General features: G+C 37.9%; 1 protein-coding gene across 5 annotated transcripts in view; it reads left to right on the plus strand.

The window, feature by feature from the left end:
- Nucleotides 1-19954, plus strand: part of PLPPR5 (phospholipid phosphatase related 5) — a 124458-nt gene extending 104504 nt beyond the window's left edge. For 3 of the 5 annotated variants that reach the window (XM_065927696.1, XM_065927704.1, XM_065927719.1), the window contains 2 exons: nt 14837-14973; nt 19259-19954. In XM_065927696.1, the coding sequence (XP_065783768.1) occupies nt 14837-14971 (135 nt within the window). In that variant the 3' untranslated portion in view covers nt 14972-14973; nt 19259-19954. The remainder of the gene's footprint in view (nt 1-14836; nt 14974-19258) is intronic. The other 2 variants (XM_065927707.1, XM_065927713.1) reach the window with 1 other exon arrangement.
- Nucleotides 19955-23077: the final 3123 nt, after the last annotated feature.

Here is a 23077-nt window from a genome sequence, read left to right on the forward strand (position 1 = left end):
TGTGCAGTATGCCTAGTGAGTGAAAGCAAATACAGACAAAGCGAACACACACGCAAGACTAACAGCATGCTAGCTAGACTTCTCCCTCTACAGCATTAGATGCCAGAATAGAATGGAGTGATGTATTTTGAGTTCCCATGAAACAGTTTGTGACATAAAAATTCTGTTCCCATCCAAAAGGTCATTTAACTGTTAAGATAACCATGAAGCACCAGGTATGTAAGAATTCCCAGGTGGTTCAGTTGTAAAGAATCCACCTGCAACGCAGGAGACACAGGTTCAACTCATGGGTCAGAAACATCCCCTGGAGAAGGGAATGGCTACCCACTTCAGTATTCTTGCCTGGAAAATTCTATGGACAGAGGAGCCTGGTGGACTACAGTCCATGGGGTCACAGAGAGTCAGACACGACTAAGACACACACACACACACACACACACACACACACACACACATGGTAAGTACAGTGACAGAAACAGGGCAAAATTATTAAATTCATTTAAAGAGAAGATCTATTACAAAATTAACTAATACAGCAATGACAAAATGAGACAAATCTTAGATAATACCAATAAAATTGTCAAAGTGTAATGAGTTGCAGATTTTATAAAGGAGGGACTCAATATTAGTTTCATTCTTGCAATAACTAGAATCTTAGTTTCAAGCATTTTTAAAAATAAAGTTTATCAAGAGTAGTTTAAAGCAGATTTAAAAGGCCAGTAACAACAGGTAAAATATAAATGACATACTTGCTAGTGAGTTGATGTCTGTAATATATAAAACATACTAGTGAAGAATAGGCAAAGTCCATAAATAGGAACACCATTAGAGAGGAAATGCAAAGCAAAAAGAAATATATGGAAAAGTATTCTCAGTCACATTTAAGGAAAATTCATGAAAAGTCTTTTATGCAACACTGTGGGGTTGATTCTTACCCTATAAGAAAGGGGGAGCCAAGAAAGAGTGTTAGAAAGGAAATGGCATGTTCGGATTGGAAAATAAATTGAAGGAGAGCAACCATGAAGCAAAACCAAACCAAAGAGAAGCCAGTCTGTAAGAGGCTGTTGTAAAAATCCAGATAAATGATAAAGATGACGTGGATTCTGCCTCTATACAGCCTTGTCCTGCCATGTTGACTGACCAGGCATCAGCTCAGTTCAGTTCAGTTCTTCAGTCGTGTCTGACTCTTTGTGACCCCATGAACCACAGCACGCCAGGCCTCCCTGTCCATCACCAACTACCCAAACTCATGTTCACTGAGTCAGTGATGCCATCCAACCATCTCATCCTCTGTCATCCCCTTCTCCTCCCATCTTCAAACTTTCCCAGCATCTGGGTCTCTTCAAATGAGTCAGCTCTTCGCATCAGGTGCCCAGAGTATTGCAGTTTCAGCTTCAACATCAGTCCTTCCAGTGAACACCCAGGATTCATCTCCTTTAGGATGGACTGGTTGGATCTTCTTGCAGTCCATGGGACTCTCAAGAGTCTTCTCCAACACCACAGTTCAAAAGCATCAATTCTTCTGTGCTCAGCTTTCTTTATAGTCTAACTCTCACATCCATACATGACTACTGGAAAAACCATAACTTTGACTAGAGGAACCTTTGTTGACAAAGTAATGTCTCTGCTTTTTAATAAGCTGTAGAGGTTGGTCATAATTTTCCTTCCAAGGAGTAAGCACCTTTTAATTTCATGGCTACAATCACCATCTACAGTGATTTTGGAGCCCCAAAAATAAAATCAGCCGCTGTTTCCAGTTTCCCCATCTATCTGCCATGAAATGATGGGACCAGATGCCATGATCTTAGTTTTCTGAATGTTGAGTTTTAAGCCAACTTTTTCACTCTCCTCTTTCACTTTCCTCAAGAGACTCTTTAGTTCTTCGATTTTTGCCATAAGGGTGGTGTCATCTCCATATCTGAGGTTATTGATATTTCTCCTGGCAGTCTTGATTCCAGCTTGTGCTTCATCCAGCCCAGCATTTCTCATGATGTACTCTGCATATAAGTTAAATAAACAGGGTGACAATATACAGCTTTGACATACTCCTTTCCCAATTTGGAACCAGTCTGTTGTTCCATGTTCTAACTGTTGCTTCCTGTCCTGCATACGGGTTTCTCAAGAGGCAGGTCAGGTGATCTGGTATCCCCATCTCTTTCAGAATTTTCCAGTTTATTGTGATCCACACAGTCAAAGGTACTGGCATAGCCAATAAAGCAGAAATAGATGTTTTTCTGGAACTCTCTTGCTTTTTCAGTGATCCAGCAGATGTTGGCAATTTGATCACTGGTTCCTCTGCCTTTTCTAAAACCAGCTTGAACATCTGGAAGTTCACATTATTGCTGAAGCCTGGCTTGGAGAATTTTGAGCATTACTTTGCTAGCATGTGAGATGAGTGCAATTGTGCAGTAGTTTGAACATTCTTTGGCATTACCTTTCTTTGGAATTGGAATGAAAACTGACCTTTTCTAGTCCTATGGTCACTGCTGAGTTTTCCAAATTTGCTGTTACATTGAGTGCAGCACTTTCACAGCATCATCTTTTAGGATTTGAAATAGCTCAACTGGGATTCCATCACCTCCACTAGTTTTGTTCGTAGTGATGCTTCCTAAGGCCCACATGACTTCACATTCCAGGATGTCTGGCTCTGGATGAGTGATCACACCATCGTGATTATCTGCGTCGTGAAGATCTTTTTTGTATAGTTCTTCTATGTATTCTTGCCACCTCTTCTCAGTATCTTCTGCTTCTGTTAGGTCCCTACCATTTCTGTCCTTTATTGAGCCCATCTTTGTATGCAATGTTCCCTTGGTATCTCTAATTTTCTTGAAGAGATCTCTTGTCTTTCCCTTTCTATTGTTTTCCTCCATTTCTTTGCATTGATCGCTGAGGAAGGCTTTCTTATCTCTCCTTGCTAGTCTTTGGAACTCTGCATTCAAATGGGTATATCTTTCTTTTTCTCCTTTGCTTTTCACTTCTCTTCTTTTCACAACTATTTATAAGGCCTCCTCAGACAGCCATTTTGCTTTTTTGCATTTCTTTTTCTTGGGGATGATCTTGATCCCTGTCTCCTGTACAATGTCACAAACCTCCGTCCATAGTTCATCAGGCATGCTGTCTATCAGATCTAGTCCCTTAAATCTATTTCTCACTTTCAGTGTATAATCATAAGGGATTTGATTTAGGTCATACCTGAATGGTCTAGTGGTTTCCCCTACTTTCTTCAATTTTAGTCTGAATTTGGCAATAAGGAGTACATGATCTGAGCCACAGTCAGCTCCTGGTCTTGCTTTTGCTGACTATATAGAGCTTCTCCATCTTTGGCTGCAAAGAATATAATCAATCTGATTTCAGTGTTGACCATCTGGTGATGTCCATGTGTAGAGTCCTCTTGTGTTGTTGGAAGAGGGTGTTTGCTATGACCAGTGCATTCTCTTGGCAGAACTCTATTAGCCTTTGCCCCAGTTTGGTGAAATGTATTTTGGTCAGGTGCTGATTCTGATCAGAGGAGTTGTCTTACTCCATTCAGTCTGCTATAACAGAATACTATAGACCGGTAGCTTATAATACTATAGACCGGTAGCTTATGTCTATAGACACAGCTTATAGACTGTGAGAAGTTTGTTTCTCACAGTCCTGGAGGCTAGGATGTCTGAGATCAAGCACTGGCAGATCCAGCCTCCAATGAGGGTACTCTTCCTGGTTCACAGATGGCCTTCTCCCTGTCCCTTCTCACAGCCGCAGGTTTGAGGGAGTTTGTAAGGTCCCTTTAATAAGAACAGTTATCCCATCCATGAAAGTCTCTGCCCTTAAGATCTAACCACCCCCTAAAGCCCCTTCCCTAGACTCATCTTGTTGGGAATTAGGTTTCAACATAGGAATTTGGGGTTACACAAGAATGCAGTGTATATGCAGGGGTTATCTAACCACACCAGGGATTTACAGTGAAAACGGGCTAAATGCTGGCCATGGTGTCATTAGGAAAACTATCTCTCAACCCCACCCACTGCAGGAAACACGCCAACCTTTCATCTATGTCATTTTCCTGTCTTCTCTTCAAAGATTTCTCTTGGTCATAACTAAGAGAAAAATGATCAATGCAAAGAAATAGAAGAAAACAATAGAATGGGAAAGACTAGAAATCTCTTCATGAAAATTAGAGATAACAAGGGAAATTTTCATGTAAAGATGGGCACAATAAAGGAAAGAAACGGTGGGGACCTAATAGAATAGATATATCTTATATTTAATAAGATATAAAGAAGAGGTGGCAAGAATACACAGAAGAACTATACAAAAAGGATGTTCATGACCCAGATAATCATGATGGTGTGATCATTCACCTAGGGCCAGACTTCCTGGAATGAGAAGTCAAGTGGGCCTTAGGAAGCATCACTACGAACAAAGCTAGTGGAGGTGATGGAATTCCAGTGGAGCTCTTTCAAATCCTAAAAGATGATGCTGTGAAAGTGCAGCACTCAATATGCCAGCAAATTTGGAAAACTCAGCAGTGGCCACAGGACTAGAAAAGGTCAGTTTTCATTCCAATTCCAAAGAAAGGCAATGCCAAAGAATGCTCAAACTATGGCACAATTACTCTCATCTCACATGCTAGCAAAGTAATGCTCAAAATTCTCCAAGCCAGGCTTCAACAGTGCGTGAACTCTGAACTTCCAGGCATTCAAGTCGGATTTAGAAAAGTCAGAGGAACAAGAGATCAAATTGCCAACATCTGCTGGATCATTGAAAAAGCAAGAGAGTTCCAGAAAAACATCTATTTCTGCTTTATTGACTATGCCAAAGCCTTTGACTGTGTGGATCACAATAAACTGTGGAAAATTCTTCAAGAGATAGGAATACCAAACCACCTGACCTGCCTCCTGAGAAATCTGTCTGCAGATCAGGAAGCAACATTTAGAACTAGCCATGGAACAACAGACTGGTTCCAAATTGGGAAAGGAGTATGTCACTCTGTATATTGTTACCCTGTTTATTTAACTTTTATACAGAGTATATCATGAGAAATGCTAGGCTGGATGAAGCACAAGCTGGAATCCAGATTGCCAGGAGAAATATCAATAACCTCAGATAGGCAGATGACACCACCCTTATGGCAGAAATCGAAGAACTAAAGAGCCTTTTGATGAAAGTGAAAGCCAATAGTTGGCTTAAAACTCAACATTCAGAAAACTAAGATCATGGCATCTGGTCCCATCACTTCATGGCAAATAGAAGGGGAAACAATGGAAGCAGTGACAGACTTTTATTTGGGTGGGGGCTCCAAAATCACTGCAGATGGTGATTGCAGCCATGAAGTTAAAAGACACTTGCTCCTTGGAAGAAAATTTACAACCAACCTAGATAGCACATTAGAAAGCAGAGACATTACTTTGCCAACAAAGATCCATCTAGTCAAAGCTATGGTTTTTCCAGTAGTCATGTATGGATGTGAGACTGGGACTATAAAGATAGCTGAGCACAGAAGAATTGATACTTTTGAACTGTAGTGTTGGAGAAGACTCTTGAGAGTCCCTTAGAATGCAAGAAGATCCAACCAGTCCATCCTATAGGAAATCATTCCTGAATATTCCTTGGAAGGACTGATGCTGAAGCTGAAACTCCAACACTTTGGCCACCTGATGCAAAGACCTGACTCATTTGAAAAGACCCTGATGCTGAGAAAGGTTGAAGACGGGAGGAAAAGGGGACGACAGAGGATCAGATGGTTGGATGATATCACCAACTCAATGGACGTGAGTTTGAGTAAACTCTGGGAGTTGGTGATGGAAATCGTGGCCTGGTGTGCTGCAGTTCATGGGTCGCAAACAGTCGGACATGACTGATGACTGAACTGAACTGAACAGAAAAGGGGTTCCTTGTCTTCTTTCCTTCCAGGGATCCCCCTGGGTCATGCTGCATTCATTCCAGTAGCAGAGCACTAGGTGCTTTTATTTTTTCCCTCTCTCTTGCCTTCTGCTTGTTTTCCCTCTTAAGGCAGAAGGCTGCCATTCAGCTTTGCATAGGTAAGCACATGCAAATGATGTATGCTTATGGCTCATCAGTTTTAACCAGTGGCAAACAACAAATCTAAAGGAATGGAGACTATATGGCAAGGGAACAAAAAATGTTTTAAATAAATATAAGGATGGATGGGATTTGATAGAAAATGGAATATTTCCAGTAGATCCGAGAACAGTTGCTATCTACATTTTTTTAGTTTTGTTAAGGCATGTATTAATAGACCAGGCTGCTATAGCCACTTATGGGTAATTTGAGATAACTCTGGGAACTCATTTAATGGATAGAGCCAGGTAGAAGAAATGCTTTTTGAGAAAAAAATTTTCTCCATTATTATTTTTTTTTAAGGTTTATGTGATCTAATCATTTAAACCAAAAGTGATCCCCTTTCGCCTACAACAGGGAAGGGAAAGTAATGCTAGAAAGAATCACAAGATTGCAGATTAGAGTTTTGTGCATCAGATCAGGGACTTTTTACTAGCGTGTACTACCCAAGGAGCTTCTAGTGTGAAAGCACTCCCTATCAACAGAAGCGTCACTGGAATGAAAGTGGTGAGTAGTGATCACAACTCAAAAAATCTAGAAATGGCATAAGAAGTGTGTAATATTACAGATGGAAATTACTGTGTTGTGTTTAGTTCTCGTGGCAACTGTGGCTTCCCAGGTGGTTCAGTGGTAAAGAATCCACCTGCCGATGCAGGAGACACAGGTTCGATCCCTGGGTCGGGAAAATCCCCTGGAGAAGGAAATGGCAACCCACTCCAGTATTCTTGCCTGGAGAACACCATGGACAGAGAAGTCTGGCAGGCTATAGTCCATGGGGTCACTGAGTCAGACACAACTTAGTAACTAAACAATAATGGCAACTGTAATGGAAATTTATATGGATAAGAAAATTCTAAGGGAATTCATGGTGACCCAGAAAAGGCCATGCGTTGACATTTACATTGACTGCTTTGCAGATTATAAAATCATAGAAATCAGAGTGAGGCCTGTGCAGAAATTTAGGCAAAGTTAGGATGGGTGGAGGATGGAAAGAGAGGCTTTTGCAGCTAGCAGTCTTGAGTTTGAGAGCTTCCCTAGGACTCAGTGATAAAGAATCTGCCTGCAGTACAGGAGCAGCAGGAACGAGGGCTCCATCCCTGAGTCTGGAAGATCCCCTGGAGGAGGGCGTGGCAACCCACTCCAGTATTCTTGCCTGGAAAATCCCACGGACAGAGGAGCCTGGTGAGCTATAGTCCATGGGGTTATAAAGAGTCAGACACGACTGAGTGACCTGGCCCTCACACATGCGCGCATCTTCAGTTTGAAGCTTGGTTTGACTGCGTTATAGCTAGCCAAACTAGGTGGGATTAGATGAATACTCCTCTCCTCATTTTCTGACAAATTGATATGATAATCGTTTCCTTATGGAGTGATTGATGGGATTAACAGATCACAAATGAACTTCCTGGCACATGGTAGGTGCTTAACACTTAAGCACCTTAACATTAGTTAACATTAGCTCCCTCCTGTAACAATAATGCTTCCCTTGATAGGATTTTCATTTTGTTTCAAGAGCTAGATAGATAATAGATAGATAGAGATATATAGATATATACCTATCCTTATAGATATATTTCATGGATTTAAAAATTTATACAGATTGTCTATGTCATGCATAGCACATGTGGCAGAAAATATTATACTATAAAATGTTGCATACATTAGTGTCATAGCAACAGCAAAACAATCCTGTGGTTTCTTGCCAAAACAAATATGATTATACATTACGGTGCTGTCTGTGATAAATTCCTTTGAGGTTTCAAAATGTTGTGCTTGAATAATGATGGCAATCTATTTGCGATTCAGTTTTTTTTCTGGAATGCAGATCTTTGTTTTACAGAGCTGCTGAACTGTAATGTAAATGTTATATAGGATCTTGTCAAAACAACTGTATTAGTGATCAGATATTGGAATAGTTAGTGGGACTAAATACCCTCAAATTTTAGGGCTTTTTTCTCAATCTAAGCTTTGAGTACTTGTGAAAAATATTTGAAGTAAATCAGTGTTTGCATGCTGTACTCTGTTCTCATTTGTTTAATTTTGCTTAAAAAGGACAATTTTAAATGGAGGCTTAAAAATTCCAACCAGGCATCAACATTTTAGTTTAGAAAAATAAGTATATACTGATATTACTTTGCCATATGTCATTTTTTTCCTATTTTTGCTTCCAAATATTCATTATTTATTTCTCCACATTATTTATACATGATAATACACTTTACAAAGAATAAAAGATAGATTTTTTTTTTTCCATCTTACCTAACAGGCCTTTTATAAAAGCCTCTTTTCAGTAACTTACTTCTGAATATAAACAAGCTAGCTCATCTCATTTTACAAATAAATAGACAGTTGATGACTACATTTTTAAATTATATGATTTATGCAATCATTAGTTAAGGAGAGAATAAAACAATGATGGATTAAAAAAATCCCTCTCAGTGCCCACATTGTTAGTTAACACATGGAAAACTGCCCCTACCCATTCATTCTCCTCTTCTCTCAGATCGGTTCCCTTTTGCTAGACGGTCCTTGGTTCTCTATGGAGGACTTCAAAGTCAATCCAGAGCACTGTGGCTCTATGAACATTTTTGGAGGAAAAAATGTAAAATCCTACTTGACTGAAACTAGGAAGATAAACAATGACCTCATTCCCTGTCTTAGAAAACAACCACATTTTATTGTGGTTTATTGTTTCTGTTAAGGAAGCAACAAGTTATTCAGGTATATTGTTTAAAATATGAAAATCTGGAAAAGCAAAACACAAATAGAAAGTATCCATACCCTACCACAGTGATCACTGGAAATATTTTCTTAAAATAGCCTCGAGGTCCCATGCGTATATGTGTGTGAGCTTGTGTGCGGTGCGGGACCTGCCTGGTTGCTCCGTTCTGATCCTGATTTTGCTCTTGTAACAATATGTTGTGAATATGGCCACAGGTCAATGAATATATAATCATATCAGGCTTAACTGTAAAAGCTAAATCTTCAGTGAAAGCTTAATATGCGTCAGGAATTATGCAAAGAACATAACATAAAATATCATTTTAGTTTTTACAGAAATCATTTGAATGTATCTTATTCATATTTTACAGAGAGACTTAAAGAAGTAATTTGCCCAAGGTCATATAACCTATCTGTGTTCTGAGACGGGAATACAGAACTGTATTTTCCACTTTTTATTTATGTTCCAGGTTTATCACTACAGAGTTCAAAATCATAATCACTGTGCTATTTGGTGGCGATAACCCTATATGCAAAACAGAAAAAGAGACACAGAAGTACAGAACAGACTTTTGAACTCTGGGGGAGAACGTGAGGGTGGGATGTTTTGAAAGAACAGCATGTATATTATCTATGGTGAAACGGACCACCAGCCCAGGTGGGATACATGAGTCAGGTGCTCGGGCCTGGTGCACTGGGAGGACCCTGAGGAGTCGGGTGGGGAGGGAGGTGGGAGGGGGGATCGGGATGGGGAATACGTGTAACTATATGGCTGATTCATGTCAATGTATGACAAAACCCACTGAAATGTTGTAAAGTGATTGGCCTCCAACTAATAAAATAATATTTAAAAAAAAAAAAAAAAGAAAAAAAAAAAATAATCACTGTGCTATACAGTGTTACAGAATTACATTGAAAAAGTTTTCATCCATATAAATTAACCATTACCTCTATTAGGCATAGAGAATGGCTTCCACTTTCAAGTTCCCACAATTATAAACAGTACTGGGGTAAACATCTCTAAAATAGACATATCTATAAGTTCAATTAATGAAACTTATTTAAGATATATTTATAGAAGTGGAAATGCTAGGGGGAAAAAAATGATGAGTACTCTTAAGCTTTTTGATTTGATATACAGTGTTCTCTCCAACAACAGAGAATGTTCTTAAGAATAAGAGAATTGTTCTTAATAATTTTCATACATCTTAAAGGTCAAAAATAAATGAAGTACCTCATTTTCATTTGTATATTTTGAATATCTTTCCATTCATTTATTTTTTGCCTTTCTTTTGTGACTGAAACAATCAACTATTCAAATAATAACTCAATAACTGGGCTTCCCTGATGACTCAAATGGTAAAGAATGTGCCTGCAATGGGAGACCCAGGTTCAGTCCCTGGAGAAGGAAATGGCTACCCACTCCAATATTCTTGCCTGGAGAATTCCATGGACTGAGAAGCCTGGTAGGTTATACAGTTCATGGGGTTGCAAAGAGTCAGACACAACTGAGTGATTAATGCTTTCACTAACTGACAAATCAAATTCTACGTACCACTTGGCCTTTAGACTTAATTCATGGAGTGGTTATGGTCCTAATTTTTTAATTAGAGTTTATTAAATGCATACTTTACGTCCTATAAAATTACCTTTTATAACACAGTTTAGTGAGTTTTGACAAATGCCTACCATCATGTAACCATCACCATATTCAAGTTATAGGACATTTCTACCACCCTAAAATGATAGCCAACTCCTGCTTTATCTCCTAACACCAGCAAGCACTAATATGTTTTCTGTTCCTATGCTTTTGCCTTTTCCAGGGTGTCATGTAAACGGACTCACTCAGTATATAGCCTTTTGAGTCTGACTTCTTGCACCTTGTTTAATGCATTTGAGATTCATTCATGTTTTTACCTATTTTCTTTTTCTTCCCTTTTTATTGCTGAGTGGCATTCTATTGTGTGGATATACCACCATTTTTTAAAATCTGTTTACCTATTGAAGGATATTTAGGCTGTTCTAGTTTTTCCCAATTATGAGTACATCTGATATAAAACTTCATGCACATGGCTTTGTATGAATGGGCTCTAAGGCATGCAGGCTTCAGTAGTTGCAGCCCCTGGGCTCAGAAGTTGTGGCTCTCGGACTCCAGAGCACAGGCTCAATAGTTATGCTGCGTGGGGCTAGTTACTCTGCAACAAGAAGAATCTTCCCAACCAGGGTTCGAACCTATGTCTCCTGCACAGACTCCTCACCACTGATGCACTAGGCAAGCCCAAGTAGGCAAGTTTTTTAAATAAGTTTTAATCAGTGCCTGGTTGTATATGAACTTATCATACAGTTGATCCATTACCCACATCCTTTGATTCATCTCTGTCAGGTAGTATTAGGCTACTTATTTAGCAAATCTAATGTGTTTTAAAAAATTCAATGTAGTTCAGTCACTCAGTCATGTCTGACTCTTTGTGACCCCATGGACTGCAGCATGCCAGGCCTCCCTGTCCATCACCAGCTCCCGGAGTTTACCCAAACTCATGTCCATTGAGTCGGCGATGCCATCCAACCATCTCATCCTCAGTTGTCCCTTTCTCCTCCTGCCCTCAATCTTTCCCAGCATCCGGGTCTTTTCAAATGAGTCAGCTCTTCACATCAGGTGGGCAAAGTATTGGAGTTTCAGCTTCAACATCAGTCCTTCCAATGAACACTTAGGACTGATTTCCTTTAGGATGGACTGGTTGGATCTCCTCACAGTCCAAGGGACTCTCAAAAGTCCTCTCCAGCACTATAGTTCTAAAGCATCAGTTCTTCAGCTGCTCAGCTTTCTTTATAGTCCAACTCTCACATCCATACATGACTACTGGAAAAGCCATAGCTTTGACTAGACAGACCTTTGTTGGAAAGAAATAAATAAGAAGCCATTCATTAGCTTAAAATATCAGTGTAAATCAAGGCATGGGTGCAATTTATGGGTGAGTTATATTTCTTATCATCAGTTGTGATGTACAGTAAATTCTCTGTCCATAGGATTCTCCAGGCAAGAACACTGGAGTGGATTGCCATGCACATCTCCAGGGGATCTTCCTGATCCAGGGATCGAACCCAGGTCTCTTGCATTGCAGGCGGACTCTTTACCCTCTGAGCCACAAGGGAAGCCTATGAAACATGTAACAAATATCAAATAAGAAACACTATGGTACATTTCTCGGGATGAATGAATTTACAGTATCATGAGTCTGTACTTTTATAAATAACTTTATAAGAACAGAGTGATGATAGTCACGTTAGAGGAGCACATAAAGGGTGACCTATCCAGACTTAGTGATGCTGCAGCATCCTGTAAATAGAGATCTGAAGGGCTGTCAGCCAAAGAGGGGAGAGGAGAATGTTGCAGACAGAGGAACCAGCTTACACCAAGATTTTGTTTGGCAGGTGAGAGAAGAGCACTAGGGCAAGAGAACTGAGGATGCCATCAAAGAATGTTCAACTGGACTACAGAATGAGTGTAATAGAAATAAAATTGAGAAAGAGTAAGATGGACTAGAGCAGATGAAAAAAATTATTGGTTGGGAAATTTCCAGAATGGCCAGAGAAATTTTATTGTATGAGGGAGATAGGCTAGGAGGTAGATAGGGTTGGTGGTTGACAGTGTAGTTGTGACTGTGGACTAAAAGTATTGGACAGGTCATTAGAGTTAGGGAAGTTAAGAAACTTCAGATAGAGTCCATGGATACCCACATCCAACAAATAACATAAACACATTCGTATTAATAGACTTGCATGGAGTTTCATGTCAGTACATTGGGAAACTGAGCTAAAATGAAACATAAGTGTTTTTTACAAATCTTCTCAACACCTTATGCCCTGTGAAGCTCTAAACAAGGAATGCAATGTGCAGCTATTCCCAGAAGTGTTAGAACACAAAGATTTTATTTTATTTTTTTGAGAATCATTCAGTATTACTGCTCTTGTAGGCCATGCTCTTTTTGCCAGAGAAGTGATAGCATTTTAAAGAAAGAATTGGCTGTCTATACCTGACAGTGCTCACATTGCTAATTAATCACTTTTCTACAACTCTTGGCAGTGGTTCTCAGATGGATGTAAAAGGGAATCCATCACTTGCAGAATTCAAAAAAAGGCTAGACTCCTGGAATGCAGTCTCAAGAATCTGATCCAGTAGGCCTGGGCTTGAGCCAGGGGATCGGTAGTATATCAGGCACCTCAGGTGATTTGGACGTGTTGCCAGTGGATCCAGCTGGGTCTGCAGAATTTCTGAAACAGTTTTCAATATTAGCTGCACACTAGGATCATCTGGAGAGTCTCTAAAAATCCCACTGACCAGGCCATGCCTCATAGCAATTAAATCTAAGTCTCCAGAGTTGCCTCAGTATTTGTTTAACGCTCCCAGGTGATTCCAACATGCAGCCAATTAGAGAACCCGTGCTCCTAAAGATTCACTGTGGAAAGCCTTAAGCTTCTTTGGCTCCTCGGGACTTGGAAATACTTCATAAGATCTATAGCTAATACTCCAGTAAAAGCTTGGCCTGCCTCTGGGTTAATTAGTTTATCAGAGAAAGCCACCTAGAGTTTCCCCATTTCTCTAGGGAGGAACAATTCTCTCCGAGAGTAGCTTTTAGCCTCTTTCTCCAAATAGTACCAGAAGAAAATTCCTGAGAAGAAACAAAACTCAGAGCTATTATAAAATTCTAAATTGAAACAAAACCACCATAAAAAAAAAGAAAGAAATGGTTCCAAAAACGTCGTCTTTCCCAAGAGAATTCTGGTTCTGTCACCTTTAGCTCTTATGTCATCACATCCCCAACTTTTTAAAACAAGAAATTGCTTAGATGAACTTTACAGTGGTTCATAGCCTCAAGTTTGAAGTTCTCTAGTAATTTCTTCTTAGATGGACTTAACATCATTTCTCTTTTCTGAAATACTCACCAACTTCAGGCTCTACCAGGAGGAAAACCTAATGTGATGGAGTTGAGTCTTAGAGCACGCATTTCATACATGACTGTTTTTCTTCCTTCTCTCTTCTCCTTTTCATTTTACCTCATCAGACGACACAGTGAATGAAGGAAGAAGCAAATAGCAAAATAAAGATGGCCAGTATTTGGGAATATGACATCCATCTATCTTCTCCTGGTAAAACGTAGGCTGTGTTTGTAACAATTGTTGATTATAGGACTGTGATTTCTTATCCTAAATCATTATTGCTAGATGTTTCTCTGGATTAAAATATTTTATATTTTAGGAGAAAATACTGTGTATTCTGTTACACAAGCAGGATCTTGAGCATCACTTTGTAATCAAAGATGGATATTTCCGCAGCGCAGCAGAGTACAAATTGCCTCACAGCAATTCCCCAATGGTGGTAAGAAACACCACCAAATGAGCTTGCACCAAAAAAGAAACATTTGGGTTTTAAAGCTTGTTTGGATATTAGAATTGTAGACTATAGTATCCTGGAATTCCAACCAATTATAAAAAAAACTTCTTTGTTCTCTCTCTTTTTCTTCCTCTGTTTTACTTTTTATCTTGCTTCTGGCTTTTATGGACAACCATAATATGTTTGTGTAGAGAGACGAGGACCTTTGTGCATATCATCTCATTTAATTCTAATCAAAATCCATTCAAATATGTGTTATTAGTTCCACTTTACAGATAAGAAAGCCAGATCTCTGAAAGATTAAACTGCTTGTGAAAATGCTAAGAGCCTACCTTCAAGCACTTGACATTCACACTCCCTGACTGCAGCATCCACTGTGCCACACAGCTTCCTTACCCATAGAGTTGAAGAAACAAATCACTGAATTTAAGATGCCATATGCACAGGTCCCATTTTATGTTTAACATAAAAGCTGATTGCTGATAACTTCCAGTTAAAAAACCAAAGCCGTTTATAATCATCCAGAAAGAAAGAATTGGAACAGTATTTAAGCTCGGCATTTGGTCCAGCAATATAACATCGGATTTTAAATAAACGAGTGCTTTATCCAAGTAAGTCAATACTTACACACTGAAATAATATATAAAATACATTTTTTAGGTGTCCCGAATCCAACCCATTGAGAATGGTCAAGAAGAAAATTCACAGGGAAGGTCCTTTAAAGACTGTCTCGCAAGACTCTTCAGCTGGATAATGGGAATCAGCCACTGTGAACACCTTCAATTAAGGCAATAAACGTATGTGCGCTCGCGCGCACTGGTGTTAGAATTGAGTTGCAAAGCTAAGGCAAATACAAAAAATGTGTCCTTCTGTGCAAGTTTCCATTATAACCAGAAGGGATCTAGATACTAGATCGTTTTGGTTATTATTGTTATCTTTATTATTTATTGTTCAAATATATTTTGGTTTTTCACTGATATTTCACTCATTAATAGGAACTTAGCATTCCTCAATCAAATAGCCCTTGATAGTAGTAACTTTTTTTGTTCTCTAATCTGAAGTGCTGTTTTTGCATCTCCCTGTAGTTTTTTGAGGAAAAATGGTGAGTGGCAGATCTCACTAAGTAGCAAGTCATTGCCAAATTTTCATGTCATAAATAAATAGCAGTTTTGTTTTAAGTAACTTTAAAATTCCAAAGTATAATTTATACAAATGGGATATAGGATAAATAGAAAAATTAAGATTTTTAACATGGAACTTAAAGCTTCAAAAATTGACATACTAGGGACTTAGAGTTTATCAAATTTAAGAATCCAAAACTACTTTTCGGAAACAAGTACTTATTTTTCCATGGACCTCTGCACTCAAGGACTGGATTCAGTATTTTGCTCACTGACTTGCTGTGGACTTGAATGCACACTTTCTAATGAATGTAACATATTCTCATCTTCAGCTCTTTGGACTCAAGCTCTGCTAACTTCTCTGTACTCTGTGTGTATAATTGCCCTGATGAATTGTATGACCACTTTCTTCTTAAAACTCTGAATTAAGCTTCTGTGCATGAATTTTTAGTTTGCCTGTTGAAAGTTTGCCCTGTCTGCTAATAAGATTTAATATTGCATATAAAGAAGTCAACCAGATTAAAAGGCAAAACACCTTGTCACCTAGTTTGACTCATAGGGAGTCCATTCTTCAATACAGGTGAACTGAAAATATTAAGTGCAATTCTGATTTTTTTAATATTGCTAAAAAAAAAATGCTGATGGGGAAGTGAGTGACATCATAACTTCCTGCATAGGAATCATACCATTTGAATATTTCAAATCATGCGTTTACATACATGTAGTTGTTATAATAGCAAATCATAGAGTTTTATAGATGATAAGGATTTTAGTTTGTCCTTTCTCTAGATTCTTTCAGGAAAAAACTATTCCTGTGCTAGAAGAGAACTCATCTTATTTTTTAAAGCCTACTGAGGTTATAGTCCATCTCTTTCATTCTATGGTTTGGATTTGTTTGCTGTTAGTGAAATTAATGAACAGATGGCCCCTGTGTTCTTTGTACACTCCTTTCATGTACTTGGAAACTATTATTAAATTTCTCTTTAATGTTTTCTTCCCTACACATAGTCACTTCATTGTTTTCTTTTTATCTGTTTATCTCTCTAACCTTTAAGTGGTAAGTCCTGAGCAGAATCCTTTTAATTCCAGCCAAGTAGGCAAAGCCATCTCAGAGGTTAGAACTTAAGTGTGATGTGAAAGTATAAGGGTACTGATTAGAAAAAGCGGGCTTTTCTCCAGAACCCTGGGATCTAAAAGTGGAGTCAATCCGGAACCACAGTTACCCTTGAGTTTAACCTGGTTATGACTTAGCATAAAGAAAGGGACATTATTGCTTGGAGTTTATAAGCAGTGAAAGGAAGATCTAGGGGCCACCAAAATGTGCTTTTAAATGGCAAAACCTAGATCTTAATAGCTCACTTACACTTATCTGTGCAATGCCTTATTTCTAAGGTGACCTTATATCCCTATTTAGGACAGCCCCAGTTTAAAGGAAGCTCAGCTGGTAAAGAATCTGCCTGCAATGCGGGAGACCTGGGTTCGATCCCTGGGTTGGGAAGATCCCCTGGAGAAGGGAAAGGTTACCCACTCCAGGACTCTGGCCTGAAGAATTCCTTGGATGGTATAGTCCATGGGGTCACAAAGAGTAGGATACGACTGCGCGATTTTCACTTTCACTTTCAAGCCCAGGTGTGGATGAACATTTATATGCTCTCCCTACAGCCACTGCACATTTTTTGTCACTCTCCATCTTTTTTACCTGTCACTTGGTTTTTTCTCTGCTTGTTTTCTCCCTTGCACTGATTACCAGCGATTTGTTTCTGTTACTTTCTTTGCTTTATTGAGGTCTTTTAATACAGTAAATCCCCTACATATGAACCTTCAAGTTTCTAATTTTCAAAGATGCAAACGGGCATTCTCATGTCCAATCACATAAGTTAGTTCACGTGTCTGGCGTACATTGTCACGTGTGTGTATCCTCTGCACGTGGTTGGGCATTTGTGTACTTGATAGTACTATTTAGAGTACAGAAGTACAATTTCTTTATTTCAAGCCCAGGATGTCCAGAAGCATTGGTGATGTAGCTGGTACTGCTAAGTGCCAACTGTTATCCTGTACTACTATACTTTTCAAGGTACTGTACTGTAAAATTAAAAATGTTTTCTTTATTTTTTGTTTGTTTTTTATGTCTTATTTGTGTGAAAAGTATTATAAACCTATTGCAGTACAGTACTATATAGCTGATCATGTTATTTGGCTACCTAGGCTAACATCGTTGGACTTAAGAACTCACTCTCAGAACAGAACTCATTCATTTGTGGGGGACTTAGTGTATTTCAGTTCTGGTTTCCAAGGAGATGGTTGTCCCCTTCACTCAGGATCATCTTTAGTAAATTTAATGAGCCTTATGGACATTATTATTTAGGGTAAGATAAAATGATACCTAGGCCAGCGGCCTTTGGAGCAGCATCTATTTTCTCTCCCTTATTTAAATCTCCTTTTGTTTCTTTCCAGTGTCACATCTTCACTTTTTCTTTACCCACCAGTTGCCACAGGCTGATTAATCTTCCATTTATAACTTAACATCTTTCCAGAAATTACTATGTGCTATGTCCTGTCCAGAGGAGTGACACTCCTGTCAGTTTTATACTGAAATACTGTGTATTAAATTGTATTTTTTCAGTTCACAGATTTCAAGTCCCCATGGGGCCACTAGAAATAAAACTATGATGTTCTGTTTCCACAGTTCTTATGACTTTTATTCTATCATAGTGCAATCTGTAACTCTGAAAGATCTCTTTTGTCGTAAAAGCATGCTTGTGCTTCTGGAAGGAATACTCCAGAAAACTTAGAGATGAGCCACTGATTAGTCAACATTTTTCTCAGGACTTTTTTTTTAATGGGAAATTAAACCTTCTAAGGGCTTATCAGGAATTAGTAAAAAGGTCCACATGCTCTGGTCACTACTAATTCTTACTAATATTGTTTTTCTCTAGTAGGTTGAAGTGGGTAAGACCTAGAAAAAATCTGCCTTAAGCAGTCATCAGTGATATTCTTCTAGTTGTGGTTAATATGCCTTGATTCAGTGAAAATGGATTTATTCACGTACATTCAAAAAATGTTTTAGCTATTCAAAACACCTTAACTTGTAAAGTGCCACACTTTACGTGGACGAAATCTCATGGCATGTGTTCATTATGTGAAATTCTATTTATGATATCTTTGACTTACAGAGTCAAAGCTACAATGAAAAACATTCTAAACATGTAATTTGATGGTAAAACCCTTTTGTAATGCTGCTATTATTGGTTTGGGCTGTCACTTATGTTAGCTCCTGACATGACCTATATGTAGCATGATTAATTATGTCATATCGATTTCCACTGCAATATTTCAGCAGCCATATTGCGTGTCTGAAACCATTTAATTATTAGCCATTCCACAGGATTCCTTGGTACACAATTCAGTTGCTTAAAAAAAAAATGTAAAAAAGTCTCTACAAAGAATTCTTTGGTTGAGGTAAACAACAGAGATTGCAGTCTGCAGTCTGGATTCATGCATCAAAAATGAAGTGTTTAAAGTAGATCTTTGTCAGCTAGCAAATGCCATTTCAGTCTGAACATTTCACCACTCCTTCTATGCCATCTGTCTCACAGGGAGCAATTAATCTGAAACTCCAACATGCAGCATTAAAATTCCATTAACGCTGAACAGAATATTAACATGTCTGGCATTACCATATTTATCTCTCCAAATTTCAGTGTTAATTTTGAATAAGACAGGTATAACATTTTCCTCTATTTGGTTAATTAAGAATATTGGATAAAATATATAATTAGTAGCTAAATTGATATAATAATATATGCAACTCATTTGAATAATGCTGAATGTTTTTGCAATTTAAGTGTATTTGGGCTACAATTTTATATAAGGCTACTGATTATTTGTAAAAACACCAAAATCTTTTATGAAGCCAGTTTTCCCAAGACTCTGACTTTGTAATTCCTTTTTCTTTTTGCAGAACCACATCACTGCCTTCGCAGAAGTCACATGATATTGAAGCAAATGGGCTCTCACTGCATTGGACATCATCCCTTTTCACCATCCATTCGTAACACCCAAAGTGTGTTTGATGACAAAAAAGGTTTATAAAGTTGTCTAATCATTTTTATAATTTAAAAATCAGTGTCAACTTATCTGTTTCCCCCACTAGACTGTGAGCTCCTCAAGGGCAGGACTGTGTCTTTCTCCTCTGTCTCCCCTGCACCTACAACAAAGCCTCACACAGAGTAGGTAGGTGTTCAATAAAAAAGTGATGACAAATGAACAAAAATTAATTCTGAAATAAAACATTCATTTTAATTTCTCACAGAATCACTGAGACTAAGTGAAAAGAAACCTCTACACGAGTCATATTTGTGTGAGAAGTCCCTCCACTTTGAGCTAGTTAAGCTTTTTAATTTATCATGTATCTTCTATTTGGCAGCATATCATATTTCATTCGAAGTGGACTTTGAAAGTCATGGGGGTTTTTATTTCATTATTCAGCATGACCTTATTTCCATTCTAACAGATTTCAGTGTGTGAAATTACTTTACTTTTAGAAAGTATGTTCTATACTAAAATAATGTTTGCACATAATATTATGCTATATTTCACTTAAAATACCATTCATACTATAAATTCTAAGACTGGTGCTTCTGCTTTTGAAGGTGAAAATGCCAATTTTTACTGTAATAAGTAATGTATCATAATTAAAAATTATTTATTTGGATTTTTGTTCCTGACAATTGTGATTTAATTGTTGACTTGTAGTTTTTGAATGCAGGCAGTGTTTAGGATAGTCTAAGTGACTGAATCCAGCAATCGTACCTATTTATTGAACAGTTTTCCACAGATAACCATCTCAAGAGTGGTCAAAGGCTCCATTCTTTGGCCAGTCAAGTTTCCACATAATTTAAATAGAAAAGAATCACCCCCAGACAATGCAGATTAAATTATATAAATGCAAGAAATATAGTCAATGTATTTTGCTTTGCATATTTGTAGTACTGTATAGTTTACAAAATACATTTTCATTTGTTATTTCATCTAATCCTCACAATGAAAAAAAGTGAAAGTCAGTCAGTCGCGTCCAACTCTTTGCGATCCCAAATCCTCGCAACAGCCCCAGGTAAACCGTTAAGAGTTGGGCTTTAGTGTTACAGATGAGAAAAATAAAGACAAGACAGGGTAAATAACGTGCCCAACTCCACACAGCTAGGGTGAGGCAGTTACAGTTTAAATTCAGATTTAGCATTCTTTGTAAATATGCCACAGCTGCCGTATCATCTGGACACATTGAGGCCTTTCAGTGGTCAGTGGCGTCCTGGGCAACCACCTATATGTCAAAAAAAATGAAAAAAATGCCAAAATAAAGTTATAAAAGTTTTGCAGTATTTTCAACATTAGTGTGTTAAGAATAAACACTTTCAAAATACGATATACTAATCAATTTATAATCTTATTTAAAAATAATGTCAAGAATCTCGATGTGAGGTCTTTGTAAAGTCAAAACCTCAATCAGCTGTCTCTCCTGCAACCCTCATACCCAAGCCCTAACCCCAGCCCCTCAGGAGAGGCCCTGAGGGGCAACCCCTTACACTGAGCATGTGGAGTTAAGAACGAAAGTTATTATATAAGGAAAATAAATTGGACTGTGACAAAACCATTCAACATATTCCTCAACAATAGCTGTGATTTTCAAAGCTACACAGAATAGCTTTGTCTTATGTGAGAAGTAGTTAATTGACAAAAGATTCTTCTTAACCTTGACAGAACTAAAGGAAATAAATTTTTAACTTTTTATGCAATTTTAACAGAAATCAAAAAATAAATATAACCAAAGACTTCTCCATTACTCTCAAAATGGATATTCTTTTCATCACTGTAGAATTTAAACTACTTACAGTAGGACCAGAAAAGCAGAGAATTCCTATTTCTGCCTTTCAGACTTCTCTAGCAAGTTGGGTTCTGGAGGAAATTTAGAATACTAAAAAGCTTGGGACACCTTGACACTCTTTAAAGATTTTTTTTTAAGGCAATAACGGTGGAGGATTCACTTACTGGAAATAAAAGTGGAGGAAATGATAATATTTTAGGAGGCAGGATTACCAGTAAGACCTAAAGAGGTCTGTTTTCTCAGTTCTGGCATCAGTCTTCAAGGAACCAGTTAGTCACACTTTTCTTGTTGGAAGCCATATATATATATATATCTTTGTACCTTGCTAAACCTGATCTGAATGCAGGAGTTTTAAATTACTCAGAAATCCAGATTTAAACCAGTAATGTCATCTGTAAATATAAATATCATGGACCCAAGATTGTGTAATGAATGATCCTGCCATGAAGGAAATTCAGAAGAATGAAAAGATACACATGCCTAGGGCAAGAAGTCAGCAAAGAGCCCTTAACCATGATGCTGTTACTGAGAATAATGAAAACACATTTTAAAAAAAATACTCATTTGTAAATACGTCTATATATATATAGTCTAGTAAAAGCAGGAAAACATATCTTTCTGATAAAGACATCTTTTTATTCTACTTACTTGGGGCCCAGGTCAGTATAAATTGGTCAGCCTGAAAATTTCAGTAGTCTCTGCATGGCAGAAATTCTGCACATGTTTTATCTGATTCCTAAGAGTTTCTAAAAGGATCTTTTATGTTAAAAGAGAGGTGAACCTTCTTTGACAGACTTTGTCTATTCCACTTCTAACTGGGCCTCTCTTCTCTCAGGATCTATCCTAGCCAAATATCTCAGTTACATTTACCATACAGTTTCCTTTGTGAAAGAGCAGTAGGGGAAGAAATAGTTCTCTGCTGTGAGTTGTATTTTTCAAATAAAATATTAAAAATTAAAAGCATTAAGCATGATTTTTGTCCCATGCATTAATTCTTTCTTGAGGGTAGAGGAATCAAAAATGCTTGCTATCCTGATGAAAGTCAGATTGCCATAGTGACTAGAGAATGTTTGGAAGGGCATCATGTGGTTTTGATTGGACCAGTCCTTTGGGCAGATAAATGACCCCCTGCATCCAGTGGGCCATCCTGGGATATCATCAACTTTCTTATTTACAAATCACAATCGTCTGGAGACAGCCTGGGATGTTGAGCATGTATACAGTCTACAACATACTCTTGCCTCCTACATATGAGCAAGGTGCTGAAGAATAGATGTATTGAGTTGGCCAGACATTCCTTCATATTTTTCTGTAAGTTGGGTTTAGTAGTGCTCAGTTGTTTTAACTAAGTCTTTAACTTCATTTGAAACAATTTTGCTAGATTGTATTGTTGACAGATGTCATATCAGCATGCGTTTTTAGAAAAAAAGCATCAAAATTGGTGAATTTTTGAGGAGTCATTTTAATACTGAAGATGGAAGGGAAAACAACATTTTTTACATACTTTACTATTTCAAGAAAGGTAAAAAACACTGAAGTACAAAACAAGATCTGCATTGTATGGAGAAGATGCTGTGACAGATTTGAACGTGTTGAAAGTGGCTTGTGAAGTTTCATGCTGGAGATTTCTCACTGGATAATGCTCTATGATCTGGTAGACCAGTTGAAATTAATGATTAAATCAAGACATTAATTGGGAATGGTCAATGTTATACTACACAGGAGAGAGCCAGCATACTCAAAATATCCAAATCAAGCATTGAAAATCATTTGCACCAGTTTGGTTATGTTAACTGCTTTGATGTTTGGGTTCCACATAAATTAAGTGAAAAAGAAAACCTTGACCATATTTCCACATGTGATACTGCATTCTGAAATGTAACAAAAATGTTGTTTTTA

The sequence above is a fragment of the Muntiacus reevesi genome, chromosome 1, assembly GCF_963930625.1.
Source record: "Muntiacus reevesi chromosome 1, mMunRee1.1, whole genome shotgun sequence".
Lineage (NCBI taxonomy): Eukaryota > Metazoa > Chordata > Mammalia > Artiodactyla > Cervidae > Muntiacus > Muntiacus reevesi.